Source organism: Camelina sativa, chromosome 15, assembly GCF_000633955.1.
Source record: "Camelina sativa cultivar DH55 chromosome 15, Cs, whole genome shotgun sequence".
NCBI classification, from domain to species: Eukaryota; Viridiplantae; Streptophyta; class Magnoliopsida; order Brassicales; family Brassicaceae; genus Camelina; species Camelina sativa.
The window spans coordinates 26,286,367-26,305,251 of record NC_025699.1 but is presented as its reverse complement, the minus strand read 5'-3'; the positions used below and the strand labels follow the sequence as shown (position 1 = coordinate 26,305,251).

Genomic DNA, 18,885 nt, shown 5'->3' with positions numbered 1-18,885 from the left:
AGTTATGGAAACTATAATGGTAATGGCTGAGATAAGGAAACAATAACGGCTGAGATATTGTAACTGTTATGACTGAGTTATCAACATTGACGACTGACTTATGTATACTTACCTGTAACAGTTTCTCAACACCTCGAGTGAGCGTTGTTAGCTGCGATTTTGCATCCTCTCTCCGTTCAGAAAACCATCTGGTCATCATATCCCGTATCGATTCTAGAAGTCGAACTATGGGAAGACTTCTAGCATTTGACAGTGCGTTGTTCATTGATTCTGCAATATTCGTTGTCATTAAACTGTACCTTTCACCCGGGAAATGAACACGCGCCCACTTTCGGACACCAGCTCGTTGGAGGTATCCATGTAGTTCAGGATGACGTGCTTCAATCTCATTGAAAACCTCATTAAAATCAGTTAGCCTAAAACACTTTGCCGCTTTTTTCACGAGAGGGAACAAATGTTTTCCTTTGAACTTCACCAAGATGTTCTTATACATATGGTAAGTGCAAATGCCACGCGAAGCCAACAAATACACTTGACCAATCGCTTTCGCCGAAAACTCTACACAGAGACGTAGCTGATCGGTTTTCCATAGCCCCAAAAAACATTGCAACTGTCGATCATTGGAGACAAAAACTGGTGGAGTATCATGCGCCATATGTTTTAATGCCTTGTTCGAGAACATATAGCTCAGCTTTAGCTCATGTTTAAACGAGTCCAATCCGTAGTCTTCAAGAACAAGCTTCTCGTGTGTTGTGCCTCCATCTATCTGCACAACTTTACACCCTCTATCGTCGAAGTTAAATACATATCTCTGTGTCTTTATCCAATTACCGGACACAACTAGTACCGGAACTGAATCCATGAAAGATAATGAAGAACAAGGTGGAGAAGAAGTAGAAGAAAAAGGCGAAGAAGAAAGTGAAGAAGAAGTAGAAGAAAAAGGCGAAGAAGAAAGTGAAGAAGAAGTAGAAGAAAAAGGCGAAGAAGAAAGTGAAGAAGAAGTAGAAGAAAAAGGCGAAGAAGAAAGTGAAGAAGAAGTAGAAGAAAAAGGCGAAGAAGAAAGTGAAGAAGAAGTAGAAGAAAAAGGCGAAGAAGAAAGTGAAGAAGAAGTAGAAGAAAAAGGCGAAGAAGAAAGTGAAGAAGAAGTAGAAGAAAAAGGCGAAGAAGAAAGTGAAGAAGAAGTAGAAGAAAAAGGCGAAGAAGAAAGTGAAGAAGAAGTAGAAGAAAAAGGCGAAGAAGAAAGTGAAGAAGAAGTAGAAGAACAAGGGGAATAAGAAGGTAAATAGTTCACTTATTAACCAATTGAAGAACAAGAGTCGAACGACGTTTCGTATTTCCGGAGAAAAAAGATGATGACATGGAATGCTGACATGGATGCTACGTCCGACGTGGCAAGTCAGCCAACAAACAATAGCATAACTCGGCCTAATAAAAACTCAGCCACATCATGAAAAACATTACAGTAATTAAAAAGCAAAAAATAAGTCAGCCTATGACGGCTGAGTTAGAGTTTTTTTTACCATAACTCAGCCGTAACAACATCATAAGTCAGCCGTTTTTCATAACTCAGCCAGGCGAAAAATGTTAACTCAGCCGTGTCATTGTGATAACTCAGCCAAAATTATGACAACTCAACCATGTCGTTGTGATAACTCAGCCAAAATTTTGACAACATAACCATCAGGTGAAAACTCAGCCGTAACTACGGCTGAGTTATGCGCATAACTCAGCCAGATTTAATAAGTCAGCCGTAACGCTTGGCTGACTTATGAGCATAACTCAGTCTGATTTTAATAAGTCAGCTGTCCGCTCTTACTCAAATGTTTTTCCGATAACTCAGCCGCAACATACCTATAACGCAACCGCAACATACTCTGTAACGCGTTACGGCTGAGTTATGGTTACACGTCAGCGATTTCTGACGTGGCGTCTGACGTGGCAATGATATTTTTGTAATTACGTTTTTTCCGATTACATAAAACAGGAGCACGCTCGGTATTTTGAAAATACCCGAAACATTCTAGTAATAAAAAAGTTTTTTTTAGATTCAGGTAATATTACCTAAAATTAATAACATTTGAGTAATTCACCCTTTTTTTTTAATAACAAAACTAATATTGTAAAGGTATCTTGATCTTTTGCAAGTTTAAACTTCATATACAAAAATCATATCAAAATTCAGTTTTATTTCTTATTAAAATAATAGAATTTTGCATACAAACACGGATGCTAAATTAACCAAAGTTGGCATCTAGATACATAAACGGATAGCAGTAGCATCCAATTTTGTTAAAACTCCGGTTCCTTGGCTTAGAAAATGAGCCGGGTTAGCATAAGAGCCGACAATAATCTACTTTTTGAAGTTACAAGATTGGATTGAAACTATACAATCATGTATTTCCAGTGTTCAAGAAAGCGCTAGACGATATCTGGGTGGTGACTCAGCGTCTAGAGCCTAAAACGCCTAATCGAAGTCGAGACGGTTTTTAGGCAGTTTAGGCGTTTACAACATAAAACATTATATATATAAAATTATATACAAATATATGTTAGAAATATAAAAAAATTATAAATTATAAACAAAATTAAGAAAAATATATTTATTAAGTTATTTTAACAACATATAAACATTTATAATTACATATACAGATATAAAACTTAATAATATAAATATATATATAATTAAAAATCAAAAATAAATATTAAAATTAAATTAATGTAATTTTAAGCGGTTTAGGCGGTCATCTAGGCGTCTGCTGAGCGCCTAGCGCCTAGACGCCGCCTAGACCGCTTTTTTGAACATTGTACATAACTCAACACGGTGTCATGTACTGTGTATTTCTTTTAAAAAGCTACATCTCTTTTAGCGTCATACTGTTTAACAATGACTATGTTGGATAAGTAGTCTTCATAAGCAACTCAGCTTATAGTCGAAGCTCCCTGAGTCATAAATCTAATCTCTTGGGCAGCAATAGCAATTGGGCATGTGTTAAATATTTAAAATCTTATGGAAAATGAGGATCTTCTTTGCACCATTGTCATTGTGTTTTATTATTTTTTTCTCTGTGATCACGAACCCGGCAACGTGAAGCTCTCAGATTTTTCTGATTATCTTGTCCCCATTATTGTCTATTCTTGCTTCTTTTATCATCTCTGGCATTTACAAAAAGATCTGTACGAGAGATGTATACAAGAACATGACAGCTCGGAGAAACTTATACTACTCAAGAAAAAAGCTGGAGACTATTGTAGATTTACTGATTTAAGAATCTATGCGTTTTACAATAAGGGTATCAGAATCTTGTATTCGTGGACCTCGCGGTACGTACGTTTCTTCCCAATACGTGTATTTTCTCCGTAGTGTTCTATTGTTTAATGGTGGGGAGACAATAGATAATGAAACATGACAGAAGAGATATCAAAATAAACAAAATAGTATATTCACCAAATGATTGGAATTGGTCACTTAGAAAAATGAAATAGACTAATACCATAATGTTGTTGACCATTTGTGAAAAGTCTACTTCATGATTCCACCAAACGTTGTCCTCTGTTTTCTTGCCCCCTCAATGATTTGGTTTTGTATTTCAACTGATAATTCATGATACTCTGCACTTGGCTGCTTAGTGTTAAAACAGAACATATAAGATAAGTTTGTTCACAGTCTCTTCCTGCAGCTAGAGAAAAGAAACGATCTTTATTCAGATACTCTTCCCCAGGAACACATGGGGTAATTATCAAAGCAAATCTCTATCAGGATACAACCCCAGACAAGATCAATAACCAAAATTATAGCATTTACCATAGCTTGTAAGAACAGAGTACATGACACTAAACAAGAAGCTGATACCAATCGAATAGCAGAAAATGACATTTTTTTTTTTATAGAAACATAGCAGAAAAAATGTCGAGTGTTTAAGGAACCCTTTAGAGATCTCATGTGACAAGAATATTACCAACATAGATAACCAACCACCTATTATCATAAATCAATACTGGTTCCTTGAGGATTTAACTGTTAATTTCAATATAACGAATCAAATATCATTCCTTTTATAGAAAATAACAAGGACTTGCACAAAGAAGAAAGTTGGTAAGCCTTAGCTAGAGAATACCACTTAGACAACCAAGCCTTTTTCTTTCGCTTTCTTCAACCATTTCAAGGTAGTTTCAAGAGTCGTGTACGCAGAAGCATCTGTCAAACTCTTACTCTCAACTGCATAATCAAACACTTCATAAGCCTCTGCCACCTTGCCACATTTAACCAGAGACCTCACAAGCGTAGCATAACCATTAGTCTCAAGCTTTACACCGTTCGCTTTCATCAACTCATATAACTCCATCCCTTTATCCATCAACCTCGCCTTGCACAATCCATGAAGCAAAGTATTATAAGTAACATCGTTTGGAACACACCCTTTCGCTTCCATCTCTTCCAACAAACTCAACGCACCTAAAGTCTCGCCTTTTCTACACATTCCATTCATCAGCGACGTGTAAGTAGCAGTATCTGGCTCATAACCAGCTTCAACCATAAGTTTCAAGTACTTCCTAGCTTCCTCAACTCTCCCAGATTTCGACAACCCAAAAATCAAAGTATTATAAGTAATATGATCCGGCTCAATACCTTCTTCCTTCATTTTCTTATAAACACCAATCGCCTCACTCCCTTTACTCAGTGTGCAAAACCCTTTCATAATGGTGTTATAGACGAAACAATCAGGCTTAAACCCATTATGAGAGTTACCTAAGACATCAACTAAAAACATTGCCTCCCTCAGATTCTTAGAGTTACAAACATTATCAATCAAGATAGTGAAGCTGACGAGGTCAGGCTTCACACCAAAAGACTCTCTCATCTCATCAACAAACTCATAAACAACACCAAGTGATTTGCTTTTGCACATATACTTAAGTAGAAAGTTATAAGTATACGTATCAGGAGGCGAGTGTTTCTCCGTAAGCTCCTTCATCAAATCCTTAGCTTCATCAACCCGACCCGTTTCGCAAAGAGACCTAACCACGATATCGGTTGTTACATGATCAGGCTCGCAACCACTATTGACCATGAGATTAAGAACTCTATGAATATTCGCAATCGACGAATCAGGAGCTCTACAAGCATGTGAGAGCAAGATAAGGTAAGTGGAACGCCCAGGTGAGAACTTAGGCTGAGATTTCAAGATGTGCTGAAACAATTTCACGGTATCGTCGACGGCGGCGATTGAGGCGTAGGATTGAAGAACAGAGTTGTGGAATTTGAGATCGAGTGGGATTCTCGAAGTGGCGGCGATTGAATTGAAGAGGCTTTTGGCGTCTGAGAGACTTGGTGACTTGAAAGGGTTCCTAAAAGGCTCGCGATGAAGTGGTTGATGAGTAGTCTGGGGGAGTCTAGTTGAATCTCTCACGGCGGTTCTGTTACGAAAATCACGCGGCGGCGCTGGAGGAGATGGTGTGGGTTTTCTGACCAGTTGGGTCGTCGTAAAAGAGCGAAACGACGGCGGAACTTTCCCCATTTCGATTTTGACCGCAAAAAAGGTTTTAGCTTTTAGGGTTCTTCTTGCAGAGAGGGTTTTGCGACTCTAGTGTTTCAAAATGGGATGGGACAGAGTAAAAGCGGATCGGAGAAACCGTAGAAACACATTGGGCCTATTGGGCTTTCATATTAACGGGCCTCGACATATGCTTTTTGCACAAGTATGTGATTGTGATTTGTGAGAGCCAATCGCTAGAAACAACAATGTGTAGTTGGAGGCTTGAGAGGCAAATTTGCAGAAAACAAAATAAAAATCAACAGAGATTGAACAAATGAAAAATGCTTGTTATGCAAATGATAAAACAGAACATACGAATCCATCTAAATTAAACAAACTGTTATAGGGTTTGTTTCAGGTGTTATTCAGAAACACCAGCTTATTTCATCTTCTTAAACTTGGGGAAGAAGATAACAATTCCACTTCTTCTTAGATCCTATATAGATTTAGTATATACGAACTAATCAACCAGAGGTTCCAGGGACTTCTCTGCAGCTCTCTTTCTCATCATCTCCATGACAGCAGCTCTGCGCCGTGGTTGCTGTTGCAACCTTCTCGATATGTTCCTTTAGGTCCCTGAAAAGAGAGATGTACAATGATCAATACAAACCAATACAAAGAGAGAGATATACAATGATCAATACAATATGAATATGTCATATGTAATATATATGCCCGGGTTCTAATATCCAAAATTGTGTGTTGAGATTGCGATTCTCGAACGTGGACAGAAGACAGGGACATCTCAGAAGTTAAAAGAGTTTACCTGCATCGAGGTACGTAACAATTGGAGTCCTTGCAGGCCCGAGCATGGAGTTGCAAGAAATACCACATATTCTTGCATAGAAAACAACCTCCTGAGGCACGTACTTTGCAACGGAGACCATGTCGAAATAGATCCTTCACTTTGGGGCAATTGGGATATTGGCAATGTCCAGAACGGCATTGCGACGTATGCACCAGAAGATCGAGCATTTTCTTGAGCTGCATATTTTAGATATATAAATGAAAAACTTTAGCATTTCAGAGACACTGTGGAGGGAGCCATATCCATCCATTTCTTAAATCAGGAGAAGCCTAAAGCAAGAGAAGAAGAGGCAGCTTTTTAACAAAACAATCACTGAATATGAATATTACAATACCTGTAAGCCCCGCAATTGCCTAGCTTCTTTATTCTGAGCGTTTTGATCAGCTAGTGATGGATAATTTGTTAACATGTGAGGATGATTAACACAACCGGCCTCTTTATTGAAACACGCATTGCACACATCATAGTCTGGGCAAACTTCACAGCGCCAGCCTTGACCACTTTCAATATCGAGGTGGCATGCGTTACATGTTATCACAAAGGCAGGAGCAGTTGGATTATGCAGATGAGGAATAGAGTGAGACGACGGCGGATCTTTCTCCATTTTGATTTGACCGCAAATTTTTTTAGCTTTTAGGGTTCTTGGAGATGTTTTTGCGAATTCCGATTCTAGGGTTCAAAATTGAGACAGAGGAAAGCGCATGGTAGTCGTTCGCACTCGCACTCAAGTTGCTTCAGTTAGCGAATCAAAGAAACCGTCGAAATAACTTTGGCTTATTCGACCTATTGGGCTTTACTAATAGCGAGCCTTATTTAGTGTGTGCGATAGCCTCTCTCCCCCAACATGTAAATTTCCTTTGCTTTTTGTACAAGTATATGTGAGCGAAAACCCTAGGTGCAAACCATAGTTAGAGGCTAAATGTGGATTTTTTTCCTCTGATTTTGCCATTAAACCTATATGAAGCTTTTTGCCGTAAAAAACGAAAAGCAAGAGAGATTAAAGAACTGTTTTGTAAGGAAGAAAGAAGAACACATTTTGTCTGAATTTGAACAAGAAAGATGTTCAAGAACTTGGTGTTCCCCACAAAATCAAAGATACTTTTTATGAGTTTTGTCATTTTGTTGATTCTGTATTATAAAAGTGAAAATCTATCATTAGGAAACAAAACCTTATCATTTGTTTATTAGATGACTACGAAACAAAATGACAAAAGTTCTAACACAAAAGTTGTCAAAGGGCTCTCAATAAGGCTCAAAGCTAAGTTCTCTTACAAACAAAAACCACAAAAAAAATATCAAGCAAAAGTGAAACAGAGCCATTTCTTGACCGTTGGTTTATCATTATCTTGTTTCCTCTGCGAATTCGTCTTGGTCGAACTCCTTCCTGTCTTTTTATCTTCACCGGCCTTGCTAAATATCACCGTGAATCCATCAGCCGTCGCCGGATCATTCACATCCCATTCTCCAAATTTCGGCAATGGCCTTCCAGCTTCGTTCGATGCCATTTTTTCTATCAAGAAAAGTATAAACAATCTTCTCAAAAAGAAAACAAACAAAATCTTTTCTCTTCTTCTGTTTGGATGAGTTGATGATTTTGTTTAAAGAGTCCAAATGCAGATTTATAATAGAGAGATTTAGAAGAAAAAAAAAGACAGATAAGTAAGATTGTGTTTGAAACCTTCCTACGAATTGGACCCGTTTCAGACACGGCGGAATATTCTATTAAGCTTCTTCTTTCTTTATTAATGTCTTGTAAATCTTTTGTGAGGTACAAAATCGTTGGCCTTTCCGCGTAACAAATCTAATTATAGCCAAATCATATCCATGGCTGATCTGTTTCTTTCTTTTTCACGCGGTGGTTTATGATTCTCACATTTTTGTTTCCTTATATATACACAAACATTAACTACATACCATGTTTTTTTTCTTTTTTTTTTTTCTTACATGGCAATCACAAGCTCCCCATTTCATCGGCTCTCTTTCTCAGAAGATACTTTTGTACCTTACCCGTCGAGGTTTTAGGTATGTCTCCGAAAACAATAGTCTTTGGAGCCATGTAATGAGGCAAATGATCTCTACAGAAACCAATAATCTCCTCGGGTTTGGTACCATCAAACCCATCTTTCAGTTTCACAAACCCGCAAGGAGTCTGTCCCCAGTGATTATCCGGACGTGCTACAACAGCTGCTTCAAGAACCGCTTGATGGCTACACAAAACTCTTTCCACCTCCACCGAGCTTATGTTTTCTCCTCCTGAGATGATCACATCTTTTAACCGATCTTTTATCTCTATGTACCCGTCCGGATGTTTCACAGCGAGATCACCACTGTGGAACCAATCTCCCTCAAATGCTTTTCTTGTTGCCTCTAAGTCCTTGAAATATCCACTCATCACGGTGTTTCCTCTGAACATAACCTCACCCATGGTTAAACCGTTATCAGGTACAGTCTCCATTGTAACCGGATCTTTCACTTCGAGCCCTTCTAGACCCAAATGCTGCACTCCTTGTCTAGCCTTTAACTTACTTCTCTCCTCCAAAGAAAGAGAATCCCATTCAGGTTTCCACACGCAGTGTGTCCCTGGACCATATGTCTCTGTCAAACCATAAAGATGAGACACATTGAAACCTAACTCTTCCATCTTTGCCAGGATTTGCGGTTGAGGCGGTGACCCACCTGTCATGATCTCAACCTTGTGAGGAAGCGGTTTATGTTCGGTCACAGGAGAGTTCACAATCATGTTCAGAACCGTAGGGGCTCCTCCCATGTGAGTCACTTTATGCATAGCAATGTTCTTAAAGATCAACTTAGGAGAGACTTTTCTAAGACAGATATTAGTACCGCCTTGCGCTGCTACTCCCCAAATAAGGCACCATCCGTTACAATGAAACATCGGCACCGTCCATAGATAGACCGGATAAATAGACATCTGGTGAAGAAAGACTGTCGCAAGAGAATTGAGATAAGCTCCTCTGTGGCTATACACTACGCCTTTAGGTCTCGAAGTCGTCCCTGAAGTGTAGTTTATACTAATGGGATCCCATTCGCTTCTCGGTTTGATCACCTCAAATCCGCTGTTTCCGGATTTAACCAGAGTTTCATATTCGTAATCAAAAGAGTACTTTGAAGCAAAGCTTGATGAGCTCTCATCATTCTCATCATCATCATCATTGGACTGAGAGATCAACACAAGCTTTGGACTTTTTCTTGTTCTGTCTGATTTGACAAGAAGATCAAGAGCTCCATGAGCAAGCTCAAGTAACTGTTGATCAACAAAGAGGATCTTCGCCTCGGAGTGAGCTAGCAGAACTGACAATGTGGAAGGATCAAGTCGAGTATTAAGCGGACAGAGAATCAAACCAGCAATTGGTACAGCGAAGTGAAGCTCATGCATAGCTGGAACATTCGGAGCCAAAGCTGCAACCTAATAAAAAGTATCCTCTTTTATCACTAAAACTACATCGGAAACCTAATCGGAGCAGAAATTGAACAATTTTTAAAGACTAACCACATCGCCAGGAGAGGTTCCGAGATGGGTAAGAGCAGAGGCAAGACGGAGACAACGCTGATAAGTCTGGAACCAAGTGTGATTGTCCGAACCAAATACAAGAGAGGTTCTGTCTCTGTAAACCTTGGCGGATCGTTCCAAGAACGTGATTGGGGATAAAGGAGAGAAATTTGCGGGCGATCGGAGTAGACCCTCCATAGTTCTCCATGATCCCGGCTCAGAATCGCCGCAATATCCGCCGGAGTCTGAGGTTGAGGAGAAGGAAGTATGTGTTAACCAGAGTCTCTGGAAACGTGGGGTGAAGGTTTTGAATGCCCTTTTGGTTAACAAGAATCTCATGGTTTAAATCTCACTCTAGTTGCCCTTTGTTGGATTGAAATTTTTTGCTCTTTTTGAATTGATCAAGACAGGTTTTGATTCTGCTCTGGACTCTCCAGGAACACTCAAGTGTTCAGTCAAAACGATTGGATTACAAATTAAATAAGCTAAGGATAATCATGCCTCGTAATTAACGTTGTTGTATATGATATAAACTGACCGGAGAAATGCCAAAGTGATTGTAATTCTTCGAGCTATCCATTTTTCCCAATACGGGTGTCGTCCTAAGCCACAATTAGAGGTACACGTTTATACTATTTATGTTGTTATGTTTACCATTCTCCTTGTTGGGATCTACAAACTTTGTGTTTTGTCCTGTGTCACCCAAATATGGATGGATGATATTAATGCTTGGCATGATCTTGTTCTTGGATACAATCAAAGACAAAGTGATAAGTGTTGATTAGGAATGAAGTACAAGTTTGTGTAGCCATCGGAATCAAAAGAAGTAATAATAAAGTTAAGGCTTAAAGAATCCATGGGATTAGAGTACGAATATATGACCTTATCCGGCGACCTGAGACATTTCTTTATATAATCAATCTATAAATATAAGACAAGTTGGCATAATTTGTGGTGTGTCTCTCTACCTTGTACAGTTTTTACAAATTCCACTAATCATCTTCACCGAGGAATACGATTAAGAGAGACCCCCTAATCACATTACGAACTTGGACACAATCACGGTCGCGACCAGATAAGGCCAAAGGAAAATAAAAATAAAAATAATTACAGTACAACAATGATATGATATCATCGTAGAACCATTTCAAAGCGGTGGACACTGGACACAACACAACACAACATATGACTTGTTTACAACGAGAAACCAAACAACAACGACCATCAATAGAGAATCAAAAGTTAAAAGATGATAAAGGGTTTTGTCAGTTTCGCATCATATCCATTAAAGTAGCCTCCTTTTTTTTAACACTTTCTCATTCTCTTTTCTCTTTTCTCTTTTCTCTCCTCCAATCAATAGAGTTTGTGATTCTTCCATCGTCTTCCGGGAAGTGTATTGTAAACTATCCCGGGAGATATGAACGGCGATGAGCTTCCTTTCGAGAGGGGCTTCGAGGTTTACGCTAAGGGAATGCATAAGTCAGAGTTTGACTCGAATTTGCTTGATTCTGGTTCTGATCCTATCTGGGATGCTATCAGAGAAGAAGCTAAGCTTGAGGTCTACCCTCAATTCTAACACTTTCTCTGCTTCATCGATTCTTAGTCTTATTTAGAAGAAAAAAGTTATGGTTTTGTGTCTCTATGTTAACCCACAGTTGTTATACTAGTAGTAACTGTCTTCATTAGGGTTAGGAATTAGTCAGTCTTGTTTGTCTCCTTGCAAGCTTTGATATTTAATCCGACCAAATCATAGGACTTGAATGTTCAATCCCCTCCCATTGATCATCATCACACATGGATACACTTTGAAGTTTGAGATTCTCTTGATGTTTTGACTTTGAATGTTGTTTGATTGAAAGCATTCAAGTTTGAGTGCAGTGTTAGTGTTCTATGCTTTATATAGTTTGGTATCTTACATTGCTGAAGCTTGTTGTGGTTACAGGCAGAGAAAGAGCCTATTTTGAGTAGCTTCTTGTATGCTGGTATCTTGGCTCATGACTGTTTGGAGCAAGCTTTAGGGTTTGTTCTAGCCAACCGTCTCCAAAACCCAACTTTGTTGGCTACTCAACTCTTGGATATATTTTATGGTGTTATGATGCATGACAAAGGTATTCAGAGTTCTATTCGCCATGATATTCAGGTAAAAGCACTTATCTAGTACATGTGAAAGACATGATCTTTGTTTGTTTGAGGCTGTTTCCTCATGTGATTCAATGATTTGCAGGCATTTAAAGACCGGGATCCTGCTTGTTTGTCGTATAGTTCTGCCATCTTACATCTGAAGGTAAAAAATCTTTGATCGAATTTTAGAGACAGAACATTTCTCACTAGGAAGAAGTGACTGCTGAGGTGGTTTTGTTCTACAGGGGTATCATGCGTTGCAAGCATATAGAGTTGCACATAAATTGTGGAATGAAGGGCGGATACTATTAGCTCTTGCATTGCAAAGCCGGATAAGCGAGGTAGTTTTCGCAGTCATTGTCGTTTGGTTACTGCATTTAGAGTCTCGCTTGAGGTGTATCTTTTATCTCAATGTCTGATATATGCTGTGGTTTTTCTCTCAGGTTTTTGGAATCGACATTCATCCAGGTAGAGTTTGAGCTTCATATCTTGCTCTCATTATTTTCAATTTCCCCTCTCTGGTGTATTAGTTGATGAGTTTATCAGTGAATTGATTGCTGGTTATACATATTGGTTTATATCTCTTTTTGCATAGCGGCAAGAATTGGGCAGGGAATATTGTTGGATCATGGAACTGGAGTGGTTATTGGTGAGACTGCTGTAATTGGAAATTGTGTCTCAATCTTACACGTAAGCATCTACAGTATTCTCCAAATCATTGCATTACCGAAATCAGGATTTTTTTTAGCTTTTCAAGGCTACTTGAGTTTTCACTGTCACAGGGTGTGACATTAGGAGGAACCGGAAAGGAAACCGGCGATCGTCACCCAAAAATAGGTGAAGGTGCATTGCTTGGAGCTTGTGTGACTATACTTGGCAACATAAGCATAGGTGCTGGAGCAATGGTAGCTGCAGGTTCACTTGTGTTAAAGGACGTTCCTTCCCATTGGTATAAAAGAGAAAAATGCATCTGACAAATCTTCATGACTTGGCAATGTTTTGTTTAGTAACAATGGACACCCTCTTTGTATTTGAAGCGTGGTGGCTGGAAATCCTGCAAAACTGATCAGGGTCATGGATGGGCAAGACCCGTCTCTTACAACAAAACACGGTGAGTTTGCAGATATTTTTGTTCTTCTGGCTGGATGTAGTAGTGATTATTCTTGAATGAATATGCAGATGCTACCAAAGAGTTCTTTCGACATGTAGCTGATGGTTACAAAGGGGCACATTCTAACGGTAACTTACACGCTCACAGTGAACTCTCATATAAAGAATCTAAAATTACAGTTTAGTTGGGATTTTGAAAACCTGAATCACTTATTTACTCGCTTCTTGGAAACAGGACCATCAGTCTCAGCAGGAGAAACAGAGAAAGGACACACTATCTGCACAGCATGAGATCCTTGTATGCACTTGCTTATCATCATAAGCTGATCCTTGTATGCATTTGCTTATCATCATAAGATGATCCTTGTTTGTATTTGCTTATCATCATAAGCTAATCTCAGCATTTTCTCAATAAGTTGTTTAACACAAGATTTTGACTACTTGGAAGTTGTCATCAGTTCATTTGTCTTCAGTCTCAACTCAAGAGTCTCAGACAACCATAAAAGTGTAAATGATTCTTGCTTGAAATTGAAACCTAGCATCTCAACTTATTATTATTGGAAAAAATCCACAACAGACAATTGGAATTCAAGTACAGACAAAATAAAGGAAAAAAACTCAAAAATCATAAGCATCAAAGCTTAATACACAACAAGATGACCAGAAAGCAAAAAAAAAGAATCAAGCATGCCTTGCCTGAAAATCCTTCATGAAAGCTACAAGCTTTTCGACACCAGCCAAAGGCATTGCATTGTAAATGGAAGCTCTCATACCTCCCACTGATCTATGTCCCTTGAGCTGCACCATCTTCTCCTTAGCAGCTTCTTTAATAAACTCAGCTTCCAATTCCGATTTCTCCAACGTAAAAGGAACATTCATCAAAGACCTCACAGACTTCTCAACAGGACACCTGAAAAACCCTCTGCTCTCATCAATGGCATTGTACAACAACTCAGCTTTCCTCTGGTTCTTCTTCTCCACTTCTTTCAAACCACCTTGCTCCAGCAAATCATCAAACACAAGACCACACATATAAATCCCGAAACAAGGAGGCGTGTTGTACAACGAACTGTTCTCATCATGAATCTTGTAATCAAGCATCACCGGAGTGATATCTCTAGCATTCCCAATCAAATCCTTTCGAATGATCACAATAGTGACACCAGAAGGACCAACGTTCTTCTGAGCACCAGCATAAATCACACCAAACTTGGATACATCCACAGGCTTGGAACAGAAGTTGGAAGACATATCAGCAATAAGAACACCATCAGGGTTTCCAACAACAGGGTAGTCTTTAAACTCAACTCCATGAATAGTCTCATTGGCGCATATATGCAAATACTTGGCGTGCGTACTCTGCTCCAACCCATCAAAAGATGGAACTTTAGTGTATTTCTCAGATTTACCAGACCAAATCACTTTAGGGTTACAATACTTTTGAGCTTCCTTGAAAGCTTTATCTCCCCAAGATCCAGTAACAATGTAATCAACAGAGTCATCGGGTTTACAGAGATTGAGAGGCAGAGCAGCGAACTGAGTTGTGGCGCCACCTTGTAAGAACAAAACGGAATATTCCGATGGAATCTCGAGAAGCTGACGGAGATCAGTTTCGGCTTTTTGAATGATTGAGAGAAACTCTTTACCACGGTGACTCATCTCCATGACACTCATACCAGATCCACGCCAGTTATAGAGATCTGATTGAGCTTTGAGGAGGACGTTTTCGGGTAATGCGGCTGGACCGGCGGCGAAATTGAAGACCCGTTGCTCGGATCCGACGGCGGTTGAAGCGGAAGCGCATCGGATTGAAACGGAATTGGTTCTTCTTCTGGTGGTGGTGGTGAGGTTGATGGTGTTGGGTTTGGTGAAGTGGATAAAAGATTGGGAAATTGATTTGGGTTTCAAGGAAGGGATCTTAGTTTGGTTTCCGATGAGGAATGAGTTCGTCGTCGCCGCCATTGTCGTTGATCTTGAAGAATCTTCAAAAAGTTTTGGTTTTTTTCTTTATAATATATCTGATGATGTAGAAGTGAAGTGTGAAAGAGAGAGTTGGTGGGAGAGAGATCTCAAACAGGTCAAAGTTAAAACAACGAAAACGACGCTGTTTTTGCAAGTATCTCAAATACAAAAATACATTTAATACACATAGATTTTGAAATGTATTTTTGTATTTACCTACAAGACAAACAGTGATACACAAACCATTAAAAACAACATACGTTGTAAAACATTTCATGTAAAAGAATGATATAATCATTTTAAGTGAAGTGAAGAGATTGTTACAATAGAAGTAAAGAAATTGAACTTGGCTTTTTTTCTCTTTTTTGTTATTTGTGCTACAAGGTGAAATGAGGAACTATGTCAACAAGCTATACAAAACTACTTAATTGGCCTTTTGGCTTTTCAAAAAAATGATGATGAGACTAGGAGGACAGTACTAGAAAGTGTGCAGCTTCACATTTTGCTATGTACCCAAATTTGGATGTGTTGTACTTCCTATATACTCCTGTCAAGTTTCCCGTCGCCGCCCTCTGATGAAGACTCACCAGCTTCCGTGAACATTCCCTGTGATTACAATTTAAAAGATCAGTCTTTTGTCAAAGGATAATGATCTTTGTAAAAGATCAGTTTATTTGAGAGAGACTTACATGAGCTGATCTTCAGAGTAATGACAGTAGAATTCACATGTACTGTTCCATTGCCTGAAACCATCAAGTGTACATTGAGCAGTGTACACAGATGTGGCAGCTAATAATGATGGTTGAAACCGAAGCATCTCGTAATCTACAAGGGCAAGCTCTATCAAGAAGGATGCCAAGACCTCACACTGTTTTGTTTTTCAGTTTCAACAGTTAGTTCCTTTTCTAAATTAAGACTTCTATTTAAAACTGATTCATGAGATAAATTGTCTTTATAACTTACCTTCTTGTCTGCTTGAGCTGCCTTAAGAAATCTCTTCAAGAAAGGGTACTGTGTCGGCAACGAAATATTGAATTGCAAAGTGCTCAACATTGCTTTCTCCTGTTAGAGAGAAACAAAATCATTCAATCAGAGAATGTCTCAACATAAATGAAGCTTGTATGTAAAAAACCACCCTAGTCTTTACCATCTCAAGAACGTCTTCCCTCGTATAAGCTTTGTCTGAAATGAGTACTAAATCTTCAACAACAGGAACAGAAACCTCTTCGTACTTGCAAGCTAAGAGCAAAGCCACTAAACCTACAAGCTGAAGCTTCTTTCTCATAACAGCTTGCTTGGACAAGAATCTATCTATGAGATTCACTGTGAGAAACAGTGTCTCGTTCATCAGATCAAACTTGTCATGTACCTGAAAATTTTACATAAGCCTCTATCAAAACTACACAGTACAATGCAGAGAGAGAGAGAGAACTGTAAAATGTTGTGGATCATATTACCTCGATTAACCAGTCTATTAGTATTGCTCTCATCTTGTCGTTTAAATCGATTTGGTGCATCATATAATCTACTGGTACACAGCTAAAGCTCTGCATATTCAAATCAAAGAACTATCTTAAACAAGCGCTCAAGCCACTTCAAAACACAGATACAGTAAAACAATACTTTACCTCCATTGTTCGGTAGAATGCGTAAAGATCTTGGACATATTCAACAGCTGCAAGTGAGTTCTTCGCATCTAAGACATCAATATCCAAAACCGGTTCTTCCACTGTTACATCCTCCATCTCAATTTCCTCCTATCCAAATCAAAGTTTCCATTAAAATCATTGATTTATAGATTGAACTAAAGCTACAAATTCAGCATTGTGAATGTTCTTGTTTTACCATTAGATCAGCTTCAGGCATCGGTTGGTCCAATGTAGCCTCATCTTCCTCTTCATCAACAAATATAGAGTCACCAAAATCATTTGAACTTGGAACTGTTGGCTTCAGCCTCTTCTTAGTCTCCTCTTCAACTCCAGATCTGCAGATTCAAAACAATCTTAGATCTTTCTATCTTTTTCAAATCAAAACAAAATGAAACACAAATTGAAAAAGATTCAATCTTTATATACCTTGTAACTGGTGGACGCAGAGAATTAAACTTCTTCTTTTGAATTCCTTCTTCTTCTTGATTACTGATTCAAATTAATCAAAACCCATAAGCACAATCAGATTACAAGAGAAAAACTTGTGAGATTAGAGATTGAAGTTAAATCAAACGTACTTAGATAATAATAAGCTTCCTCTCTTGGTAACAACACTTGCACCACCAACAAGATTATTATGGTTAATCACACCCAACACTCTTCTCTTCTCTCTCTTCATCATCTCTTGTCCGATTTTTCTACTTCTCGTTTCATCTAAACAGAACAAAAGAAAGAACACAACACATTCTGTCAGAATTCTCCATTGGTATATAAGACACCTCGAAATTCTCATACAAGACTTACCTTGAAGAATCGTAGTTGTAGTGGATTCAACAACAGAGACTTTGTTCTCACATGAATTAACCATTTTTTAAAATTTTGATTATTCCAAGAGAAACCCACAAAGAGAGAACAAGAAGGAGAAGAGCATTAAGAAAACGAAGAGAATCTAAAAGTCTGATACAGACGAATCTGAACAAGGGGATGAAATAAGCAAAAGAAGAAAGNAAAAAAAAAAAAAAAAAAGATATTAGAAAAAGTGTTTAATTTTTAAAAAGGGACGGCTAGGATGAGAATATAACCGTTGGATGATTAGGGGAAAGAAACGATTTACTTCTAAGTTTGTATAAGACAAACGGTAACTTTGGTTCAAGGCATGTGGCTTCGTTTCTTCTCTTTCTTATTTCAAAATTTTTATTATTCTTTTTTTTTTTTTTTTAAGTGGCTTCGACTTTTTTTTAAGACGAAATCGTACGCTCCATATGCGCTCCCCTAACCAACTTTTTGATTAAAAACTTAGCTTATTAATTAATATTCTTAGAGTAAGAATATAATTAACAATCAATAATCTTAACTTATTAATTAAATCACATTTACAGAGCTAATCATGCTCTCTCAGTCCTCTGTTCAGTGAAAAATTCGTTAGGGAGACCAGACCAGATTCCGTACTGAGAATTATATGCTGGCCCGTGAGAGATTTACTATCTTGTATTTCCCATTTGAAATTATTTTTTTGTATATGTGAATATTTAATAAAGTAGTATTTGGAATTTTGCTGGCATGTGTCTGTGAGAGTTATTTTGAATTAATGATCAGAGCTTAAATTAATTTCACGATTTAGAGTTTAAAAATGTATATAAATAATTTGGCTACGCGTAAAAGTTTCTAGAGAATTATGGAAGTTTTCGAAAGCCTGCTTGTGATTTTCTTTCTGGCTTGATTGTCAAAATTTTAAAACTTGCTAAATAAACTGTTGTATTTATGTTTAAAAAGATATTTTTAATATTTACGGTTATTTTTGAAAAATATATTCTGAAAACGAGATGTACTATGCATGTTTATTATCAACAACAATTTTGCTAGCTTTTTTTAGAAAAACAATTTGAAATTTTTTGAGAACCTCTGAAGCTTTCCAATTAAAACTTGTTAAATATTTTGGAAACATTGTGAAAGTTTGCAACAACAATAAAAAAATGGTTCAGAAGTTATTGTTGTCCATCACCACTAGCTAGCATGAAAACACTGTCCTTCGATTAAGCACATAAACAGTAAAATTATGTCGACTCAAGGGTATTTCCATCAAAATGTATTGACTACTGTAACTTTAAAAAAAAATGAAAAATCATAGGATGCTAATTGAGAAAATGAAGTTATGGTTTTGTGCTCTCTATTCAAGACAAATCATCAGATTTC

General features: G+C 38.0%; 6 protein-coding genes across 6 annotated transcripts; 1 reads left to right on the top strand and 5 right to left on the bottom strand.

Moving 5' to 3' along the window:
• Window positions 3,206-5,580, bottom strand: LOC104747589 (pentatricopeptide repeat-containing protein At2g17670-like). The gene is made up of 2 exons (XM_010469240.2): window positions 4,116-5,580; window positions 3,206-3,677 (listed from the first exon to the last, which is right to left on the bottom strand). Exon 1 carries the CDS (start codon window positions 5,514-5,516, stop codon window positions 4,119-4,121), a length of 1,398 nt encoding a protein of 465 aa, XP_010467542.1. The 5' UTR covers window positions 5,517-5,580; the 3' UTR covers window positions 3,206-3,677; window positions 4,116-4,118.
• LOC109129028 (RPM1-interacting protein 4-like) lies at window positions 7,498-8,246 on the bottom strand. The gene is made up of 2 exons (XM_019236475.1): window positions 8,021-8,246; window positions 7,498-7,852 (listed from the first exon to the last, which is right to left on the bottom strand). The coding sequence occupies exon 2, from the start codon at window positions 7,845-7,847 to the stop codon at window positions 7,638-7,640; it is 210 nt and encodes a 69-aa protein (XP_019092020.1). The 5' UTR covers window positions 7,848-7,852; window positions 8,021-8,246; the 3' UTR covers window positions 7,498-7,637.
• Window positions 8,270-10,591, bottom strand: LOC104747587 (probable acyl-activating enzyme 2). The gene is made up of 2 exons (XM_010469239.2): window positions 9,851-10,591; window positions 8,270-9,766 (listed from the first exon to the last, which is right to left on the bottom strand). Exons 1-2 carry the CDS (start codon window positions 10,187-10,189, stop codon window positions 8,294-8,296), a joined length of 1,812 nt encoding a protein of 603 aa, XP_010467541.1. The 5' UTR covers window positions 10,190-10,591; the 3' UTR covers window positions 8,270-8,293.
• On the top strand, window positions 11,020-13,553 carry LOC104747585 (serine acetyltransferase 2-like). The gene is made up of 10 exons (XM_010469237.2): window positions 11,020-11,408; window positions 11,793-11,990; window positions 12,075-12,134; window positions 12,217-12,312; window positions 12,415-12,439; window positions 12,567-12,661; window positions 12,754-12,920; window positions 13,009-13,082; window positions 13,151-13,210; window positions 13,317-13,553. Exons 1-10 carry the CDS (start codon window positions 11,268-11,270, stop codon window positions 13,370-13,372), a joined length of 972 nt encoding a protein of 323 aa, XP_010467539.1. The 5' UTR covers window positions 11,020-11,267; the 3' UTR covers window positions 13,373-13,553.
• Window positions 13,604-15,141, bottom strand: LOC104747586 (phosphoserine aminotransferase 2, chloroplastic). The gene has a single exon (XM_010469238.2). It carries the CDS (start codon window positions 15,041-15,043, stop codon window positions 13,763-13,765), a length of 1,281 nt encoding a protein of 426 aa, XP_010467540.1. The 5' UTR covers window positions 15,044-15,141; the 3' UTR covers window positions 13,604-13,762.
• LOC104747584 (cyclin-B2-1-like) lies at window positions 15,508-17,693 on the bottom strand. The gene is made up of 10 exons (XM_010469236.2): window positions 17,497-17,693; window positions 17,271-17,406; window positions 17,119-17,181; window positions 16,889-17,027; window positions 16,672-16,800; window positions 16,501-16,590; window positions 16,191-16,412; window positions 16,007-16,105; window positions 15,733-15,911; window positions 15,508-15,649 (listed from the first exon to the last, which is right to left on the bottom strand). The coding sequence occupies exons 1-10, from the start codon at window positions 17,558-17,560 to the stop codon at window positions 15,508-15,510; spliced, it is 1,263 nt and encodes a 420-aa protein (XP_010467538.1). The 5' UTR covers window positions 17,561-17,693.